This window comes from Mustela nigripes, chromosome 1 (genome assembly GCF_022355385.1).
Source record: "Mustela nigripes isolate SB6536 chromosome 1, MUSNIG.SB6536, whole genome shotgun sequence".
NCBI lineage: Eukaryota > Metazoa > Chordata > Mammalia > Carnivora > Mustelidae > Mustela > Mustela nigripes.
The window spans coordinates 265,376,288-265,398,081 of NC_081557.1; the positions used below are offsets into that span (position 1 = coordinate 265,376,288).

General features: G+C 35.1%; 1 protein-coding gene across 3 annotated transcripts in view; it reads right to left on the reverse strand.

Annotated features, from left to right (window-relative positions):
* CNOT6L (CCR4-NOT transcription complex subunit 6 like) overlaps positions 1-21,794 on the reverse strand; it is a 116,723-nt gene that overhangs the window by 9,795 nt on the left and 85,134 nt on the right. For all 3 annotated transcript variants that reach the window (XM_059385603.1, XM_059385587.1, XM_059385593.1), the window contains exons 8-11: positions 20,105-20,259; positions 9,194-9,345; positions 4,548-4,775; positions 2,286-2,488 (exon numbers count right to left, since the gene is read on the reverse strand). In XM_059385603.1, the coding sequence (XP_059241586.1) occupies positions 2,286-2,488; positions 4,548-4,775; positions 9,194-9,345; positions 20,105-20,259 (738 nt within the window). The remainder of the gene's footprint in view (positions 1-2,285; positions 2,489-4,547; positions 4,776-9,193; positions 9,346-20,104; positions 20,260-21,794) is intronic.

The window sequence follows — 21,794 nt, forward strand, 5'->3', positions numbered from 1 at the left end:
TCTCCTAACTGTTTACCTACCCTTTGGTATCTTCCCAATTAGTTCTAGATTAAAGGAATCTGATTTCTAAACATCACTTTTCTACATTTCTAAATTATTCAAGGACCAAGAAAGAAAACAAATGCTAAGCCAAATGAGTAAAATTTAACAACACTCTACTGATCCAATGGCAGAATACTGTATTTAGATCCATATGTAATGTTGATTACATGATCCTTTTATATTTTATGTTACCTAACCTTTTTTTACTGATTGACTTTAATAATAGGATGGCATAAAACACTTTACATAAAACTGAAACACTCACTGTCATTTGGACTAAAAGCTTCGTTCTCTGTTGTTAGGTGTGCCCAGTTCTTCCTCGGCTCACCCTGTCTTTCCAGCCACTTCCCATCTTATCCATCCACCGATCAGGTCAGCCAGTGTATCTCTCTTCCCATGCGCACCTGTCTCTCACGGATTTACAGCTCTATCCTTCTGTCTCAACCTATCCACATACTCAAACATCAAACACTCTGAGTCACGCACGCACTTTTGGTTCTTTACCTGTACTTCCTTGGACAATGAAAATGGTTAAGATTTTTGATTCAATTATTAACACACGTAAAATCTTTTGAAGAAATATCAACAAAGGATTTTAAAACAATTCAGATGGTTAAGAAAGATTGCTCAGATTAATATCCCAAATTTTGTTTCTCTAATTTCCATTGATGGACAAGGAAAAATAACATTTATCAAAGCCTAGATGTGATAGAAATGATTTGGTCTTTTTAACCACAGGCATACGAAAACAGCAATAAGAGCTGCAAAACTATTAAACATTTATTGTGGGGAACTTTAATTCAGATATTCTGGGTTGTGCTGGCAGAGACGTATTACGTATCACTAGAGTCACAGGGATAGAAATTAACCTATGGTAAACCATGTGCCATGAAGCCTAGAGGTTTTCCTTTGAGGTTGCACAAGAGCAGGGGTGTGCTACAGTCAGAGAGTACCTGCTTTCTCAGTGCTTCATCCCCACTCTGAATTGAATGGTATTATGCTGGGAGCTTGAAATCTACCAGAATGGGAAAACTTACACCACAGAAACCAGCAAGCACCTGGAGTTAGTGTTTCTTTTTCTCAGAAAGCTGGTTGCTAGATGTCTACCAGCCCATGACTGCGTATGAGTGATCTGAATAAAATGAATTATCACTTGGGATAGTACTAACTACTCTAACAGCAAAAATACTAGAATTAGATTCAATTCACTCTACACAATTTTTCCTCCACCTCATGATCACAAAAGTCAACTAATAACGTCACACAGATTTCCCTTTTTCCTATTTGCCCCTTAAAAAGGGGCAACAAGCACCAAAAATATAAAATGGTTATTGGAGACGTGAAAGGCCATTTTGAAAACTTCCTTTGGTATTTTTATTATATTCCCTCTAGGCTTCTTACATGAAACCACTTTCTAATATCTGCATTTTTTTCAAGATAGCGTAAGATTTTAGTATAGATGCCTGAAGTGCCAGAAAGTCAAACAGAGGTACCATGGAGGAGTTACATACAGTCAGAAAGACTGATCGGATAATTGGCAAAGGGAAAGTAATCTTACCTACAGAAAACCACTACAATCAATCCTTCTAAAGAACAATTTGTCTTGTACAATGGGTCCTCTAAATTTTTTTTATTTTGAAAAAATATATTTTTCTTTCATTAAGCTGGAGTGTTCCACGGCTGGGACTATATTAATTTGACTATGTGGATATATATATATATATTATATATATATATATTAGACCCTAAGTACAACCATCTCTAACCCCATCTCCCAAAGAAACTTAGAAAATTTAAAGATAAATAAGACATTAATGGAAAGTACAAAGAAAATTTTGAGCGACTATTATGTAAACTCATTCAAGATCATATACCCATATCAGGTTGCTTATTATTTAGATCCTTACTGAAAGTTAGGGATGGTATGGACAAGTGAAGGTTAACTATATTAATAAATATAAAGTGTTCTGAACTAAGCATTTTGGAAGTTTTTGTTATTTATCAGTATTACTTCAAATGTGAAAGTTTGAAGGTTTAAAAATCTTCTCAAATCAGTAATAACAAAAAAAAAAAAAAAAGCTAATAAATCTCCTGACATTTAGAAGCATACTTAGTCAAGACATTTTGAGAATCTAAAAATTCCCAGAGATTATACAAGTAAGCATTATAAATAATATTTATCTTTCTTGTCGTAGGTTTGTATTTGAAATAAGTTCTGTGTCAGCCCAGAGGGGGTCACTCACTTTGAAATCAAAGGTGTAATTGGTGTAAGGCATCAGGTTATTTTCATAGGCGCTCTTCAGCTGGAAGCCGTGTGTGATTCTCCCTTCTGAGCTCCCATTCTTGCCATTGCAGCTGAAGTTCATAAGACACTCATTGTACCTTAGCTCCTTGAAGTCTTTATGGTTGTCAGCTACTCCTCCATTGCTCAAATATTCCACGACACCTAGTAAAGAAGGAAGGAATACCATCAGTTAGCATTTTAGACCTTCTATAGGACTTTATGACCAAAATTTTGTTGTCAGGTGGATATACCAGGTTCGGGATGATTTAATTAGGTTGAGCCATATGCAATTGCCTTTTTCTGGTTGTCACTGCTAAAAAGAAAAAAAAAAAATCAAACACCAACAATTTCATATGGTTAAATCAGACTGAAGAGTATTTCCCTATTTCAGAACAAAGTATCAGGATCATCCAGAAATATCTTCAGGTTTCTTAATGGTTCTTCAAGCTAAAGAGGATTCCCTGAGCCCAAGGTGGCATTCACTAAGAAGGTCTTAACCCTGAAGGCTTTTAGAATATTATCCTAAACCACTATATCTCGTTAGTATTTTACTATTTTATGCAGTCAATTAACAACTTTGGGAATATGTAAAATAGTGCATACGTAATAAAAAATCATTTACAACAAAAACAGATTTTGGATCTTCAACACTTTTATGTTTAGGTTAGGTAGAAAATATTCTTTATTTTGAACTATAGTGAGGCTCTTTCCGTTTCATACTATAAGGGACATTGTATGCTACTTGGTCAAAAATATTAGGTATGTATAAAGAGCTAAAAAGAGTAGAAGCATTCGAAAAATACATTGCTTCCATTTAACAAGCAAATATGAGAAATATATCAGAACCCTTGTGATGATGATTAGTGAAGACTGTTAGCCATCTCCTTCTGTCTGTGATCAGGAATGACAGCAACATATCATGAGTTAAGTGATGAGCACAGTTATCAGTACTGTGAATATGTGAAAAGCACTTATCTAGCACTTACTACATGTTAGGCACTGTTCCAAGTGCTTTATACACTTAAACCTCACAAACACCTTTATGTGGTAGATGAAATTGTTATCCCCTTATTTAAAAATGAGGAACTCAGAGACTGCACTTGTAAGTGGTAGAACCAGGTTCCAACCCTGACGGTCTGGCTGCAAAAGCAGCTCACCATGCAGTACTGTCACATGACAGCTCCCCGGCTTAAAGAAAGCAAGCGAAGCAGGAGAAACTTGTACTTGAGAGCATTCAACTCAAAAGGACTAAGAAAGGAAGAAAATATTCTTTATTTTGGTTAAGGTGCCAACTGGGTTAGGTGCTGAAGACAAGTATTCATTGAAGACAACATTTATTTACTGAGGAGAAAAAGTAAAGATATGTTCTAGATTTGTGACTTATGAGTTTCCAATTGCAAGTATTTGCGTTATGTCACATTTACTGTTGAGAGAGTAAACAATTTAAAATAGCTTATTAAACATATAAAAAATTTAGTAATACCAAAACAGTAATACTTCAATGTTTTACATTGAACTTTAATATCTAAAATGCAGAAATTAATTTTTCCATAGATCTAAAATAATGTAAGTTAGGACATAAAGTAGTTTAGTGAGCTCTAGAAGTAATGTCACATCTAAGGAGAATATGGATCAGTCTTCTGCACCACATATTAGTAATTTATCTTAATGAATTCACTGAAAAGTTGCAACCCTATTAAACTACCCGTGCTGAATATTCTCTGGTTGCCTCTTCTCCGCTGCACTCCGTGCCCCAGGAGGCTGATGGCATAAATGGCAACCTCTCCTCCCACTCTACCTGCTGCCTGGACTTGGTCATGGGCGGACTGGCAGGAGAGCAGAGTGAGACTCCCATCTTACTGCTGACTTTGCCTTCACTCCTACTACATAATCCTCTTCTTAGAACTACTTTTTCCAAGTTATGATAAAAGTTCCTACCCTTTTCTAAACCTTTAGGTGTAGATGTGGTAAAGGTCCTAATTCCCTTAGTAGCAGAGGACTGCACCACCCCTTATTTTGTGTACCTTAACCCCGTACACATTTGTGTTCATAGCCTCTATATTAAACTCTCCATTACCCCAGGTCCTATCATCCCTGGATGCATACTAATACACTCCCTTAATCTGGCAGAGAAATTCACTCAGAAGTTGGGAGCTAGCTAGCCCTTCAACTAGCTGTTAAAGCAAAACTGAAAGGAATGAGAAAATGATGTTATAAATACCTGAATCTGGCAATGAGTTAAGATCTGCACATAGCACCAGCGGGATGGAATTAGGATCTGCGGTTGGGCTGCCAGGCCTACTAGAGGCTTTCTCCAGAATGTTTTTAACCTCTGAGACAAACATCATGGTCTGGATGAGTTTCACATCAGAATACTCTGGGTCCCAATGCATGTGGGCATTCGCCACTATAAGCAGCTGTTTGTCTGCAGCATGAATAGGCTTCATACCTAAATTCAAACATTTGAAACAAGAGGGTAAGATTATGGTTTATGTATCAAAAAAGCAATTATCTTAAGGTTTTCTCCCAAAAGCCCATAGCCCCTTATTTTTTTTTCCATTAATCTGTATCTTCCATTTTATCTCATAATGTAGTTCTTAGAAGCTAAAATGCTAAGATTCTGGTAATCCCAACATGGGAATTACTCCTCTAGATCAGGGTAGACAAACGCAGCCCCAGGCTAAATCTGGCCCACCATCTGTTTCTGTACAGCCTGGATGAGCTAACCCTGGTTTTACATTTTCAAAGGAGTCTACAAAAATATCTTCGAAAGACTGTGAAAGAGACTGTATGTGGCTCACAGAGACTAAAATGTTAACTTTCTGGCCCTTTACAGAAAAAGTTTGCCAACTTCTGCTCTATATGCCCAAGTTAAGAATTATATCATGATACAATCAACATTTGATTATAGTTCCTTGACTTGCTGAGTTCTTGATGTAAACAAGAACTTTAAATACCTCTGTCATTTAAAGATCACAATCACTTAGTGAGGCAGGTTTTCAGTTATCTGAATGACCTAAACCTTAATTTAAATTCTTCCCACTGCCCAGTACTCACTCACCTTGCATTTCCTGAGCACATCAGTGATGGATCAATAAAAGGTAATAACACTATATTAACTTATACAAATTACGTAAGTAAGAAAATTTCCTACCAAAACAAATTCATACTAAACACCCAAAGAGAGTAATTTTTAAAAGGAGACACAGGAATAGTGTGCTCTCAAAAATCTGGACACAGTTTTTGGACCTGACTTTTTTACTGTTTATTTTGGTGTTGGAATGCTTAACTTTTTTGGTACTTAGGTTCCTTTGGAAAGTGAGATATTCAACTAAAAAAAGGTTCTTTCTTCCCCCTAAAATTGCTTTATAAATTTTGTCAAAGTAAGTATTAACACAGTATTAGCTGTCAAAATGGGAAACAAAGTAGACAATACATTAAAAATTGTAAAAATTAAACTTGGTTAACAGGTACAGAGAAAGACATCCATAAAATACTGAAAGCACAAAGTTCAATGTGCATGGTATGAGGCCATTTAAACTATACATACATACATATACATACAGTCTCTATTAGTAATGAAAGTAAGAAATTAGCAAGAGCCACTCCTAGAGAGTATGAATAAGGAATTTACTTTTTATTTTATATGCTTTTGCACTATTGCAGTATTAGTAAACATGCACAATTCATTTTCTATTAAAATTTCTATAGAACTACACTATGATCCAGCAATTGTGTTATAAGGTATTCAGCCAAAGGACTCAAAAGTAGTTCTTCTAAGGGATTCATGCACCCCAATGTTTATAGCAGCATTATCTACAATAGCCAAATCATGGGGAAAGCCCAAATGTCCACCTATTGATGAATGGATAAAGATGTGATTTGTATACACACACACACACAGAGGAATATTACTCAGCCATCAGAAAGAATGAAATCCTGCCATTTGCAGTGACGTGGAATTGGAGAGTATACTGCTACATGAACTAAGTCAGAGAAACACAAATACTGTATTATTTCATTCATATGCGGAGTTTAAGGGGAAAAAAAGATAATGAACATGGGGGACAAAGAGAGGCAAACCAGAAAACAGACTCAGAACTGCGGAGAACACACCGAGGTTGCGGGTGCGAGGGAGGTGAAGGGGATGACAGGGATGACAGGGATTAAGGAGGTCACTTGTGATGAGTGTTTTAAGTACGTGATGAATCATTAAACTCTACACCTGAAACTAATATTACACTGTATTTTAACTAACTGAAATTTAAATAAAATCTTAAAACTACAAAAAAAAATCCGTAGGAATGTCTCTTAAATTTTTCTATTGAAAATATAAAACTCTGCATGCAGAAAAAGACTGAATTTTTAAGTCTACTGTTTTGATAAAATTAAGTTTCCTTTCACCTTACTAAGATATAATTATCTTCAATGTTGAGTATAAACAAGTAACTGAAGTGTCTGCTATATGTGACAGAAGTAGACATTTAAAAAAAATTCTATTGAGGTATAATTGACATTACATTGCTTTCAGATGTACAACATAATGATTCAATGTTTACATACATTGCAAAATGAGTTACCATCTGTCACCATATAAAGTTAACTCTTGGGATTTACTTTCTTTCTTTTTATTTTTTTTAAGATTTTATTTATTTATTTATTTGATAGAGATCACTAGCAGGCAGAGAAGCAGGCAGAGAGAGAGAGAAGCAGGCTACCTGCTGAGCAGAGAGCCCGATGCGGGGCTTGATCTCAGGACCCTGGGATCATGACCTGAGCTGAAGGCAGAGGCTTTAACCCACGGAGCCACGCAGGCGCCCCGGGGTTTACTTTCTCATCAACTTTCAAGTGCACTTCCCTCATGCCATACATTCTATCGCCATGACTGATTTACAAGTGGAAGTTTGCACCTCTTGATCTCCTTAGCTCTTGTTCCCCGGTCCCTAACCCCTCTCCCCTCTGGCCACCACCACTCTATATTCTCTGTATCTATGACTCTGGCTTAGCTGTCATGGTTCATTTGTTGTTTTTTTTTTTTTTCTTTTTTTTTTTAGATTCCAGATATAAGTGAGGATATACAATATTTCACTTTCTCTGACTTATTCCATCTAGCATAACTCCCTCAAGGTCCATCCACATCAATGCAAATGGCAGACTTTTTTTTTTATAGCTGAACAGTATTCACTGGGTATATATACAACCTTTTCTTTATCCATTCATCTGTTGATGGGACACATAGGCTGCTTTCATGCTATGGCTATTGTAAATAATGACACAATAACATGGGGGTGTATATCTCTTTTCAAGTTAGTATTTTCATTTTTAATTTTTTGTGGAAACTCCATACTGTTTTCACAGTGGTTGCACCAGTTTGCATTCCCACCAACAACGTGCAAGAGTTCTCTTTTCTCCATAGCCTCACCAAGACTTGTCATTTCTTGTCCTTTTCATAATAGCCATATTAACAGGCATGAGGTGATAACTCATTGTGGTTCTGATTTCCATCTCCCTGATGATTAGTGATGTTGAACATCTCTTCATGTGCCTGTTGGTCATCTCTGTCTTCCCTAGAAAAATGTCTATTCAGACACTCTGCCCATATTGTAATCTGACTGTTCATTTTTCTTGCTAATGAGCTTTATGAGTTATTTACATATTTTGGATATTAACCCCTTATTGGATATATGACTTAAAAATATAGAAGGTCATTTTTAAAGCAATTTTACAAGATAAAATCTTATAGCCAAAATTCTCTATGCTCCACTCTTTTCCTAGAAATTCTGTAGTGTCACTTCTGGTTGTACATTAAATGTTCACTATATTAAATACTAAGAACTATTAAAAACAACGAAGCCATCAGCACCTTCTACATTAAATTCCTCTTGTAGGAATAAAAGCCATATTTCAAAATGTGAAAGTATCTGCTGTATAATTTCTAATTACTTTTCTGAATACTAAAAGAAGAATAAAACTCCAAAAGAAATTGAATTTTCATGAATTGAAGTCACCCAAAAAAGAGGTAACTAACTTTTGAAAAGAGTAAGACTGGAAAGGACATAAAAGTAGGTAAAAATGGAAAGACCAAAAAAGAAGAAAAATTTAAAATAACTTATCAAAGATTATCTGATGATGGATAAAATAACAAAGAGAAAAGGGAGGTTTGACAGATAGGCATGGTCTGAATAATTCAAATCAATACTCAGGGCAAACATCTTTTCTTCTACAGTAAGAACAGAAAAAAAGTTTAAAAATAAAGCCCTAATGTGGTCTTAACATCTTCTCCTTGTTCTTGCCTAAAATATACTAATTAAGTAAACAATGAAATGTGCAAAGGCAGGCAGGATAAAGGGGAAAAAAAGGTCTCGATATGCAAAGTACATAATGAGTTTCTGACTTTGAAAGAAGCTATAAATAATCTAAAATGCAAAAGCTAAGTACCAGGTAGATAAAAGATCCCGCTCTTACCCTGACAATGACTGAGATATAACAAAGAAATTAGAGAAAACTTGCCAAGTACTTAACCTTAAAGACAAAAGATTTCACACTCAAGAAGCTAAAAATATGGCTAAAAAGAGAACCAACTCATCATAATTTCCAAATTCAGCATTTCCTACTTCAAATAACCTTTTCGAAATAATGGCATATTAAAGACTTTCCTTTTTACAGATTATCTGGTAAGTAATATCCCTAGATATATATATGATGGTTTACATAATTAGTGTTATTTTCCAGCCCATCTCCCCCTAACTTTCCTCAAAGACCAAAAAATCACTGTGCAACAAATAAGGCGGAGTCTACGCACTTGTTTGAAATGGAAAGCACAAGATGGTGGTTATTTTTAGTAAGAATATTTTAAATGGCACTCACCTGTTCCAAATAGTTCTTTGTGGACCTCTAATACCACAGCGACACCAATATTATCTTTTGTCATCACTCTATTCAGCATAGCTTCGGATCCATCTGAATTAGCCATTGCCACCTGGTTAAATTCCACTGTATGCTTTTGCACCAAGGTAAATCTAAAAGGCACAATGCATTAATTAGTATTAGGTGTTAGGTACTTGGAGTATCGTGCTAAAAGACATTAGATGACGGAACACAAGATACATATTATTCACGGTCTCCCTAGTCATTTTCCATCTGCAAGGGGACATGCGATGAATTTACGCCAGTGAGACATAAGACGTGTGATTAAAAAATTTCTTAGAAGTGTCATCTAGCAAAGGCATATGTCTTTTTATGGCTTTATCCCTGTGGTAAGCAGGAGGGCAAAAGCCAACCCATTATGGACTGGGAAGCAGATGAAGCAGTTCTGGACTACCATATCTGGACTTGTGCGAAAAAAGTGCTCTTCTTTCATTTCTTTAAACTGCTGTTAGAACTTTCTGGCATTTAAAGGTGAACACAACCTTAACTCAGCAGATTAATGACAAAGAACAGAGTAAAATCTACCTACCCTGTTTGCCGTTTTATTCTTACCCCATCAAGAGATTTGTCACACCCTTGTCTCAACTAAGAAGGCAATTTTTCTACCTGGCCTTTACTAAAAAGCTGACATTACATGTATGTAAGGCTTCAGGGGAACAGCTTCTATAAGGTGAAAAATGGCTCTCCATGTGACCACAGTTTCTGCATGGATAGTATTTTCTTTCTTTACTTCCAAATTAATAATCATAGATTTATAGGACTTAACAGAATTGAGTGTAGTACTGACATAGTCATACTGATGACATACATATGAAAAAGTCACACTGCTTTGGGTCAAGCCATTTAACAACTCTTTTAGCCTAGTTTTATTAGATCTGTAAAATATAACTAAACTAACTAAAACTAACTAAACATACTATTTTCACTAAGTAGTATGTGGCGAGAAGACACCTTTACTCTTTGAACAGGCCTCCATCTCATCCTCCCCCAGCTTTGAAACAGAAGCATGCGCTCATATCTTTATAAATATAAACTAAAATCTGACTATGCTGCAGGCCACTGTGCTAGATAAAATCATACTCCTCTCCCTGCCCCACTTCTCATGCGGAGAAGAATAAAGTCAGGTCAAATGCTTATTTCTAACCCAGAGTGATAAAAAGGAGCACAGTTTTCACCTCTACTTTAACGAAGTGACATTTAAACTGAAACATGAAGGATGAGGAGTTCCCAGGGTGAAGAATGGAATTAAGAGCATTCCAGGTTAAGGAAGAAGCAAAGATCCTCAGGCAGCAAAGACCTTTGCATGTTTGTGGGATGGAAGAGAATGGAAGGGTATGAAATTATGTTAAAGATGAAAGGCAACAATGGAAGGTTCAATGGTATTACATGGTATTACTTTAAATTTTAAGATCACTCCAGCTACTTTGTGGAGAATGATTATAGGAGCTGAAGTGAGATCGAACAAAGTTTTTGAGGTTGTATAAATGACAGATGATGGTGGCTTGGACTAAGGCAAGAGAAATAGAGAAGAAGGAAGATTCAAATATGTTCTACAGGTAGATATGACCATTCTCCATATCAGACTTTTCCAAACACCTAGGCAATAGATATCTTTTTCAAATAGTTTCTGGTAAAATTTGCATACATAAAATAAAATAGTATTGTTCAAATAAATCAGTCACTGAAAACAATGAATCCGTTTTGATGAATATAAAAATATTAAATCAGAGGGTACTGATAATTATAATCTTATATCCGCCTCTGTATCCAGTTTAGTTCTGTATTTTTGTTTCAGTTATAGAGTATTAACAAAACTCCTGATTCACAGATGGGCACCTGGGTGGCTCAGTTGTTAAGTGTCTGCCGTAGGCTCAGGTCATGATCCCAGGGTCCTGGGATTGAGCCCCACATGGAGCTCCCTGCTCCACAGGAAGCCTGCTTTTTCCCTCTCCCACTCCCCCTGCTTCTGCTCCCTCTCTGTGTTTCCCTCTGTCAAATAAATAAAAAATCTTAAAAAAAAATCCTGATTCACAGAGACACACAGATATTATTAGTAAATAACTGACTGACCTTGAACTCAGAAAACCTAAGCAAGCAGGAACAAACTTGATTCAGAGGTCTGCACAAAAACAAGTCAACTAGGCAGCACCTTTGAAACATGATATTAATTTCCAAGTGTTAAAATTTGGTACTTGAAACATTTGAGTGAATACGTTATTTTAAAGTTACAGTTTAATTAGTTGTATTTAGTTTTTGAAATATATTCTAAATATTTACAGAACTCTTAAGGCTTATTTACAGGAACCTTGTAGGAAAGTGTAAAAATCCTGCTTAATGGTAACGTTTTTAGTATTGGAATATTTTACTTCTACCAAAGTCAGGCCATTGTGAGGGAAGGGGGCATCTAATAATTAGAAATGTCTTAACTAAAATTTGTTTCCCTGTACCTTTCTTCCACTGAACCTAGATCGATATTTTCTTTAAAAGAATACAGAATAAAAACTAGTAATAACTTTACACTACTTTAAATATCACTCCACTATACCTTTCCTAAGAAATGGCCAATTCTTTATATGATATAGGACATATATGTTCATTTTACAACTCAAGTTTACCCAAGGTACAGTACCTAGAATGGGGCATAAATGAACTAGTGCCTTCTTCATTTTAAACTGTACTTCTGTTAATAAAGACTGAAACTGCATTTGGGGAAATATTAATTATAACCCAAAGAAGAACCAAGATACAACCAAAATTTCCTGGACTTTTTCACTCTTAAACCAGTCCTGCATTCCATAGATGCTTAAGAACAAATAAGTGGACGGGACACCTGGGCGGCTCAGTTGATTAAGCGCCTGCCTTTGGCTCGGGTCATGATCCCGGCGTCCTGGGATCGAGTCCTGCATCAGGCTCCTTGCTCGGCGAGGAGCCTGCTTCTCCCTCTGCCTCTGCCTGCTTCTCTGTCTGCCTGTGCTCGCTCTCTCTCCCTCTATCTCTCTGACAAATAAATACAATCATTTAAAAAATTTAAAAAAATAAAAAAAATAAGTGGAAAAAAATGACCATATAATAAATGTATTATACAGACTTGGGAACAAGGGAAAATATAAAGAAAATTTAAAGTTACCTGCAACCAAATATCCCCACTAAGTCAATATATTTCCCACTGACTTTTCCCCATGCATTTGCATACAAATATTTTTATACAATTATAATACTCCATAATTTTATATTTTGGTTTATTAATCCCCTCTATCAGGGATAAGGACTTATAAAATTAAATATTATTTAAATTTAATATTTATGATTGTATTATAGTCCACTATACAGATTCACCATAATTTATTTAACATTCTATAGTAGACATTTAAATTACTTCTTGATTTGAGCTATTACTTATTTCATTTTTTTTTTCAGTGTTCCGGAATTTAATGCTTAGAACCACACCCAGTGCTCCATGCCATAAATGCCCTCCATAATACCCACCACTAGGCTCACCCATTCCCCCCACCCACTCAAAACCCTCAGTTTGTTTCTCAGAGTCCACAGTCTCTCATGGTTTGTCTCCCACTCCGATTTCCCCCAACCTACTTCTCCTTTCCATCTCCCAATGTCTTCCATGTCATTCCTTATGCTCCACAAGTAAGTGAAACTGTATAATTGACTTTCTCTACTTGATTTATTTCATTCAACATAATCTCTTCCAGTCCCATCAATGTTGATACAAAAGTTGAGTATTCATCCTTTCTGATGGAGGCATAATATTCCATTGTATATATGGCCCACATCTTCTTTATGTTGTTGATTTTAGCCATTCTGACAGGTGTGAGGTGACATCTCATTGTAGTTTTAACTTGTACTTCCCTGATAAGCGACAATGAGTATCTCTTCATAAGCCCACTGGCCATCTGTATGTCTTCTTTGAGAAATGTCTGTTCATGTCTCCTACCCATCTTTTAATTGGATTATTTGTTTTTTAGGTGTGGAGTTGTATAAGTTCTTTATATATTTGGATATTAACCCTTTACTTGACACGTCATTTGCAAATACTTTTCCTCATTCTGTAGTTTGCCTTTTAGTTCTGTTATTTCCTTAGCTGTGCAAAAACTTTTTACTTTGATATAGTCCCAAAAGTTTATTTTAGTTTTTGTTTCCCTTGACTCAGGAGACCTATCTAGAAAAAAGTTGCTACTACTGATGTCAGAGAAATTACTGATTAAGGACACTTAGAAATTTCATTCTTTTTTTCCCAAAAAGATTAAATATCCCTACCATTTTTGGTTTTCATAAATGGTAGGTGTACATATTGGTCTTCTCTGAAATAATCAAAATTCTCAATAGGACAGAACTAGTAATAAAAATAATACATGCTGCCCATTACTGAGGATCTACTTTGTATCCAGACTTGTGATAGGTACTTGATACATATTAGTGCTAAAATCTGCAAAAATTCTTCAAAGGGGTGAATATGGAAACACACTGTCCAGATTCCTCATCAATCTTTCAGGAATTGCTCTAGCTGCAGAAAGCTACATCACCCAAGGTCCAGTACTTCTAGGAGTGGCGTACATCCATTTATAGATCTAAAGCAAAACATAAAAGTTTAGGGATTTTGGTCCCTCCTGGGTTAACTCTGACAGGCCATTCCAGCTCCAAAACTACAGGTGGGGTCAGCTGCGGCTGTGAGGCCTGCTACACACCTCTGTTCTCTGCCCAATTTCTTCCCTGTTCCCTTCCATAAGAGAACACCAAACTGCCTTATCTTTTTGAAAAATGAGGTCGTTTGTTCATCTTCAGTATCCTAGGAACTTCTCCTGCACTGCAACATTCACAATAGATCGCCCATGCCAGTTCTGCAGGCATACTTTCACAAGATTTTTTAGTACCATGGGATATCATTATCTTGATTTGGAAACCTAACTAGTTCAGGCAGTTTAGTGACTCTCTTGCCTTACCAATTTCCTCTTCACCTGGTCTTAGTCTCCACTTTGAAGACAATTCTCTATAGAGCTCATAAAAGTAAAATAGAAGGGGTACAGCTGTTCTATACCTTGATCCTCAATTAATGATTACACAATCCACAATGGGTATATCCCTTTCTTTAAGTGCATGGTATTTAAAATACCATTCTTAGCATTTTCACCAAGTCTCTGATTTTTCTTAGTCTCTTGGCAAAGATCACAGGTTCACTCAACTTCTTGTTAAAATACATGTTTGGTTACTGACTTTGCTTCATTTAAAATGAATCCTGAACAATTATTTAGTTTACTAAGTCTTCCATCTATGCCTTCAATAGTTGAAGGGACAGTGCCCTCTTCTCAAGCACAAATACCTATCTTTCTAATTGGTATAATTAATGATTGTATCACCTCACTTTTGACTTTACAGCTTCCCAATCTTCTTGAAGTATCAGGTTTTTAATATCTGTGGTCTCAAAAAGTTCAGAAAAATAAATGAGGTATCCTAAACAAAATATGTACTTAGAACTAATACTCCCTTCCTTGACACTTAGGTCATACTCTTGAATTTTATCATTTCAGCTTCACCAATTGTTTGCTTTTTGGTTTTTTCATATTTACTTATTTAAGAGAGAGAGAGAGAGAGTGCGTGCGCTTGTGCACACATCCGGGGAGGGGGGCACAGGCAGAGGGAGGGGGTGTCCTAAGCAGACTTCAAGCTGAATGTGGAGCCAGACACAAGGTTTCATCTCACGACCCTGGTCTTATGACCTGAGCTGAGACCAAGAGCTGGATGCTTAACCAAATGAGCCACCCAGGTGCCCCCTCACCAAGAGTTAAAGAACCAAAGAGATAGTTGAGCACTAAGGAACCAAAGGAAGTTCCTTCTTTACACTTAGAATTAAGCAAGAGCAAGATGTGCTTCTTGCAGGGTAAGAACTTTCATTTAGTCTGCCTTAAGAAAATTTCCAGCACTAGGTCAGGTAACTGTAGTCTCCTACACCTAGTCTTGTTTTTCTGTTTATTTTATACTATATTTATAAAACATTTATAGTATAGTAAGAAATAATTATCCATATTCTATTCATACTATCTTACCAATACTATTTCTTAATTTCCCCTCTTATACATAACCAAACACACTCCACTGTTTCCATTTTCTGCCTCAAATTTATCTACAGGTGACATTTTGACATACAGAGATGTCTTCCTCATTCCGTCTATTAGATGTTAGTTCTGGATTAAACATACTGGTTTATAATTACTTTCCAGTCACTAATCCAAACTATCAATCCTTGGTTAATATGTAAAATCTTATGATTTGTCTCTATTTCATTTTATTATTTCTGTTCCATATCAAGTACACAGATGCCATAAGCATTAATCCTCATGCTATTTTAGTCTAAGGATTCTTCTTTATACCTTTGTGAAAGTCTTATTTTATAGAAAGTCAAATGGGCATAGCGAGATCATATAAAGATTGCTATAATCAAAAAACAAAGATCCCACCCTTCTTACATGATTTGAGGCAGATTATTGGGCTGAATGTTTCAAATTCAGGAAGAACATGTCCAAAATAGCCTTCAAACAGAACAATGAGATAACTCAATTTCGTATTAGCTTATGATCCGAAAGTAATTTTATGGGCTGTGATGTGATTCAGTCACTGGTAGAGAAAGGACAATGAATGCCAACTACCAGCAAGCAAAACAATATACCCCCCCACCCGACTTTATTTACACGCCAAAGCGAACTTGAAAGGTACATAGTCAAGAAATGAGTATAACCACACAAAAGCAAACTATGACCCTTTCTGGATCATATTCCAGCACTCTTAAGCCTAAACCAAACAGAAGTGTTTATTGTATATTTAGGGTGAAGATACTATAAAATGTGTTCTTGGGTCCCTTTAGATAATCATGGGAACGCCAGAAAAGAACTTGCTAAAAAAAAGTAAGCTTAGACACTGGGATGAATTGGGAAGAAAAGTAGATATGCACTATCCTACCAATCTTTGTACAACTCTTTGAACAACTGAAACCATTTTTACATTCTTGATTTTAGCCCAGAAGAAACCTCTCAAATTAGGTCAAAGTTACTACTATCTGTATTGTACCCCATGTGGCACAAAAGAGTAATTTTTTGTTCCAGATTAAATTTATGGGACAGTGAACAACAGAAACACAATAATAATCTGTTTTTTAAAAAAAAAAATCACACAAATTCTAAATGCAACCACCATCGATGACACAGGATATCAGTATCTGAGAAACCAGTGAGAAGGAATTATCACATTAGGTCATTTTGGAATGATACTGTAACTTCTGGATACCCTCTTCTCAAGCACAGAATTACTGTAATAACATAGGAAGGAAAAGCAAAGACTTGGCCTCACCTGGCTAATCTAAGACTGGAAGCAGGTTAGAAAGCAGAGACAACAAAGCAAGGAATGAGCACCATGACAACCTAGTTCTAAGTCCTCTTGGAAGACACTGCTTCTCCACAGTGTAATGGTCACCTGTTCTAGCACTCTCACCTTTCCCTTTCTCACTGATGTGAAACAAAGCATGATCAGAACTATTAACTTCAGGAACAGCAAGTCTAGTATCTAGGTCTTGCTTCATCTCCATTTTTCTCCATTTTCAATTTCTTCAAATTGTGCATCTGGATCCAAGCCCACTTCTGCTAACCACTAAGTCTATAGGACAAAATACAGCAAAAGAAATTTTAAATTTCTGAGTCTAAAATACTTATCTAGGGGCGCTTGGGTGGCTCAGTGGGTTAAAGCCTCTGCTTTCGGCTCAGGTCATGATCCCAGGGTCCTGGGGTCAAGCCCCGCATCAGGCTCTTTGCTCAGCAGGAGGCCTGCTTCTCTTCCTCTCTCTCTCTCTGCCTGCCTCTCTGCCTATTCGTGATCTCTGTCTGTCAAATAAATAAATAAAATCTTTAAAAAAAAAAAACTTTAAAATACCTATCTATAGTAAGTCTTTCCATATAAACACAACAACAACAACAACAACACAAATGTATTTTATAAAATATTTTGCACTAAAGATAATAATAGCTACTGAGATAAAGGACAAAGCAAAAGCTGACTTCTAGCATTTTATGAACTGAAACTTCTTTTTTCTGGTATCTCCATGCATCTAACTACCCAAAAAATGTTTGTAATGATGACCAAAAGGTCCTGTCAAATCCTGAAGTCCCTTCCGAAGCCCTGAAGAGTAAACCACAATGAATATGGTGCAAGGACTATTCTACTGTATTCTAGCTCTTTGAAAATTGGTCATCTATGTCCCACTCTTTACTAAGTAATTTCCTATTCTTTCATTACGATGGATAAGAAATTTTTATGACAGTATTTTGCTAAAAACAGTGATTATTATAGTTTCTATTTATGGTTACTTACTCTGTATCACTGTTTTCCATGACAGGAAAAACCATCATCAATCTAGAGTAGGAATTTTGAGATACTCCGGTTTTAGAAGAATGAGACTGAGAATGAGACTCAAAGTACTCTTCCTACAGCTGTCTTTTGACTTTGTCAGTTTTGTTAACTACATAAAGCAATTATCTTAGATGGTAACATACAAACAAATACAAATGAGGAAATAAGTCCTGAACAGGAAGTGACTCATTCAAGATTATATAGCCACATAAGTAGGAGAACCACCTGGCTTCACAATTCTTTTCTTTGCACTTGTATTATCTCTCCAATCTGAAGAACAGAATAGAATAAAGGCAAGGTAGTATACTTTGTGTTAAATTTCAAATAGTTTGGCATTGGACAGTTAGCTCATACAAAATCAACAAGTATTTAATACTGCTCACAAAAGAATATAATAAGGTATTATATTCAAAGTATTCATCTGTTACTGGATCCACGTTACTGATCAGGCAAGAAGAGTTGACATGAAAGAAAACCAAATGATGCACTGAAGTATTTCCTGTGTGCACCTCTTAACTAATTCACAGCATTTTTAATAATTCAAGCTTCGATTTTCAAATACTTTGTTTAAAGTTTCCTAGATAATAGTTATAACTGTTAGTTCAAAATCTTAACTACCTCTAGTAAATTATCAAGGCATTTTAGATTTTCCTCTCAATCTGTGATGGGAATGATGAAAACTATATTATCTTCCTTTGGGAAGACACAGCGGCAAATGGAAAAAGAACCTGATGTTTTATCTTAATATTACCAGTACTCTTTTTCCAATTATGGTGTTTCAAGAAAATGTGCTTATGAATGTAAGTAACAAACATCAAATTCAAAGCAATTTTTCCAAATGAGGTAAACTTTTAAGAAGTATAAGTAATATTGGAAGCTCAATAAGAAACCTAAAAATTCAGTTTAGTACCATGGTTAAAAGGACTGACTATGAAGCCACACTACTTTCTATACATTGGTCTCCTCATGTATAAAAATGAGAATACAGCTGTAACCCTAGCTCTGAGGGTTTAAAAATTCAGTGAGAGAATCCATAAAAGGCCTAACAGTATATAAAAGTAATATCTATTGTTATTCTGAAATTCATAAATAAAATCGTGAACCAACTACAAGAATTCAGTATATTCTAACCTCAAACACTGCAGGCCTATCCACTAATTATTAGCCAAAATGACAATATCTCTATTAAAAATTCACAGAAAAGACAGGAAAATAGGTACAAATAAATGAGAAAAAGTAGGCCAAGTATCTCTCAAATTCACTTATTTGTTTGCTTAACATAATATGCTAGTAATATGCCTGTATCAATAAAACCATGTAATTTCTTTTGTTATGACTGGTATTAAAAAGGGGCCAATATTGGAAAATAATACATGCTTATCCTATACATAGATGATTCCCTGTCTGTATTAACCATGGGATTCCACCTCTATCAGATTTTATGCATTTCAGTTTTCTATTGAAGATTCTTTTGTATTTTCCACTATAAAATTGGCAGCCTTTCTGAGGCAAAAAATATGCTTCTCTCTTTTCCTCAAGATGATAACTAAATATGTCTGTTATCAACAAGCTACTTAGCCAGCACTCAAAAGGAGACGGATTTCTGCAAGTGTTGTGGCTCTACATCCTCAAGTAGGAAATGCAGTTTCCTAAACCCAATGCAACAAGATAACAAAGGTTTCCACAAGATCATTTATGTATTTTAATAAGCAGATTCACAACATTCTCAACTTTTACTTACTTTAATCAAGTACATCAACAGCACTGAAAAAACACAAATCATGTTTTCTCTGTTTGATAATGGCTGCTTTCCACTGTCCTGTCTCAGTCAATCCTTTAACTCTCCAGCTCCACAAGCTGTCTCTCTTCCACCCTCCCTCATCTATGCAAATCTCTATCTCATATATATCATTTTTATTTTCTTATGTCATTACCTTTTCCTACTAGACCAGAGCTCTGAGTGGGATTAGAACTATGTCTTGTCTATCTTTATGTCTACGTTGACTAGCACAGCACTGGTTACAAAGCAAATAAATGCTCAGCTAACATTTAGTGAATAAATGATTAAATAAATGAAATGTTAATTTAAAGGATAAAAAAGGTTATCAAAATTAATGATTCTGAAAAAGCCAACTACCAAAACAAAACTCACAGAAAGAAACTCAGATCACTCATTCAAAATCCTAAAAAAGCATTACACTTTTTTTTTTAAACACCAGAATTAGTATTTTACTTCATGAAAATATATTTGGAAATATGATAACACAACATATTCAAATATATACCTCTCAAAAGTTAGTGTAATTTGGCAATAAAGCATAAAGTATAATAACAACATTACCAACAGTTTAAATTGTTACATCTCTTGCTTTCTAGCTAGCTTACTGCTAATTTGTGTGTTCAAGAAGTAAGTATACACTATTATGCTTTGTTTCCTTAACTCACTTTTCTGTTTTGAAGAATATTGCACAACCGTCCACATGCTTTCTCTCCTGCTCAGACATGATTTTGGCACGTGACTTTGGAGAAAAAAATCCATCATATCCACGCTCCTTCAATGCTGGCAGAAAGAGAGTGAAGTATTGCTCTGTTTCCACTTCCTGAGGTGAAAGAAAAGTTGTCATTGACATGACAGAGGAGAACTTTAAGATATAAAAATTTTTAGCAGTTTAAGTAAGGTGCGACTAAGTTAAAGTAATTCACAGAAAAAATATTATCTATCCTACCTTACCTCTAGCAGCAGTCATCTGATAATGGCAGCTTTTAAACCTGAAAAAACCTGAACTGTTGCCTGATTTTCTCTTGCTTATTAGCTAGTTGGTCCCAAATCTCTTTAGTTCCAACTTAGAGTTCATTCTACTATATAATAATTCCTTAAAACTGGTAAAATTGGACAGATTATGGATTAAGCAGTAAGGAATAGTAAGTTTAATTTAGAGGGGTAATTTTAAAAACTATTTCTCTTTCTCAACTGCAATGGAAAGGAATGATACCCAAGAGTGAGAAGTCTAAGATCAATCAACAAAAAGTTCAACTTTAAAGAATTTAAGGTACCTGAACACCAATCACCCAATAGTCTCTGTTAATCCAGTATTTTTAAGTTAGATTATTTCATTTTTTGACCCATAAAATGTTTTTAATCTTTCCAAATGAAATAATTAAATGTGAAGATAATGATGATCTCATAACATGATTTTATAATGGTAAAAACTAATAAATAGCCTAAATGGTCACTAATAGGGAAAATGCTGAATCAATAAATATATATTCATATAATGAATTGGCTTGGAAGAATTTTAGTAATATGTTAAGTACATTAAGTGCAATAGTATGATCTCAACTTTACTTTGAAAATAGATCCGTAAATAAATTTTTAAAAAAATACAACAAATACTTCAGAAGTTTTAGGGGTTTCCTCCATTATTTTTTGAAAATATTCAATTTCTCTAGAATGAACATTTTATACTATGGTATTACCTTTACAATAAAAAATACCTTTTAAATTATGTTTTTATCCTTCAAACTATACTTAGAAGAATGTAAGGCTATCATTACTACAAATACTAAATAAAAAAGAAGGAAACTAACTTTGCCTCCTTCTCCCCCATGATTCTGTCAGTTCTCCATGTTCAGAAGAATTTAATTTTTGAATATTTTTATTATTTCCCAGGAAGTCATATGAACCACAGACAACATATATTTTCAAGCTACTCTAGTACAAAAAATGATTTAAAAAGTAATACCTTTCTTCTCAGGCTGTGCTAAAAAGCAGCTATGAAATTCTTACACTTAAAATTTTAAAATACCTTCATAAATATGTAATATGCTTTGAAAGTTGCTAAGAAAAAAGTTATTAAATACTACCTAGAAAACTTGGCTATTTATTAGTTGAGTGTTAAAGTGCTAAAACACATATTTCAACAGAAAGGTGTTTCTTCAGTTAAATTCATTATAATAAAGTGCTATAACACAGAAAAGTCCATTTCAGAGACAGTTTTTAAAATAATGCAAAACTGCATGATTTATAGCACAATATTTGTGTTTACAATGTTTATCATTAAGGAACAGTGGACAAATAATATTTTTTCAAGATTCCATTATAAGTTAAATTACATTCTTAAATCAAACAACCTTC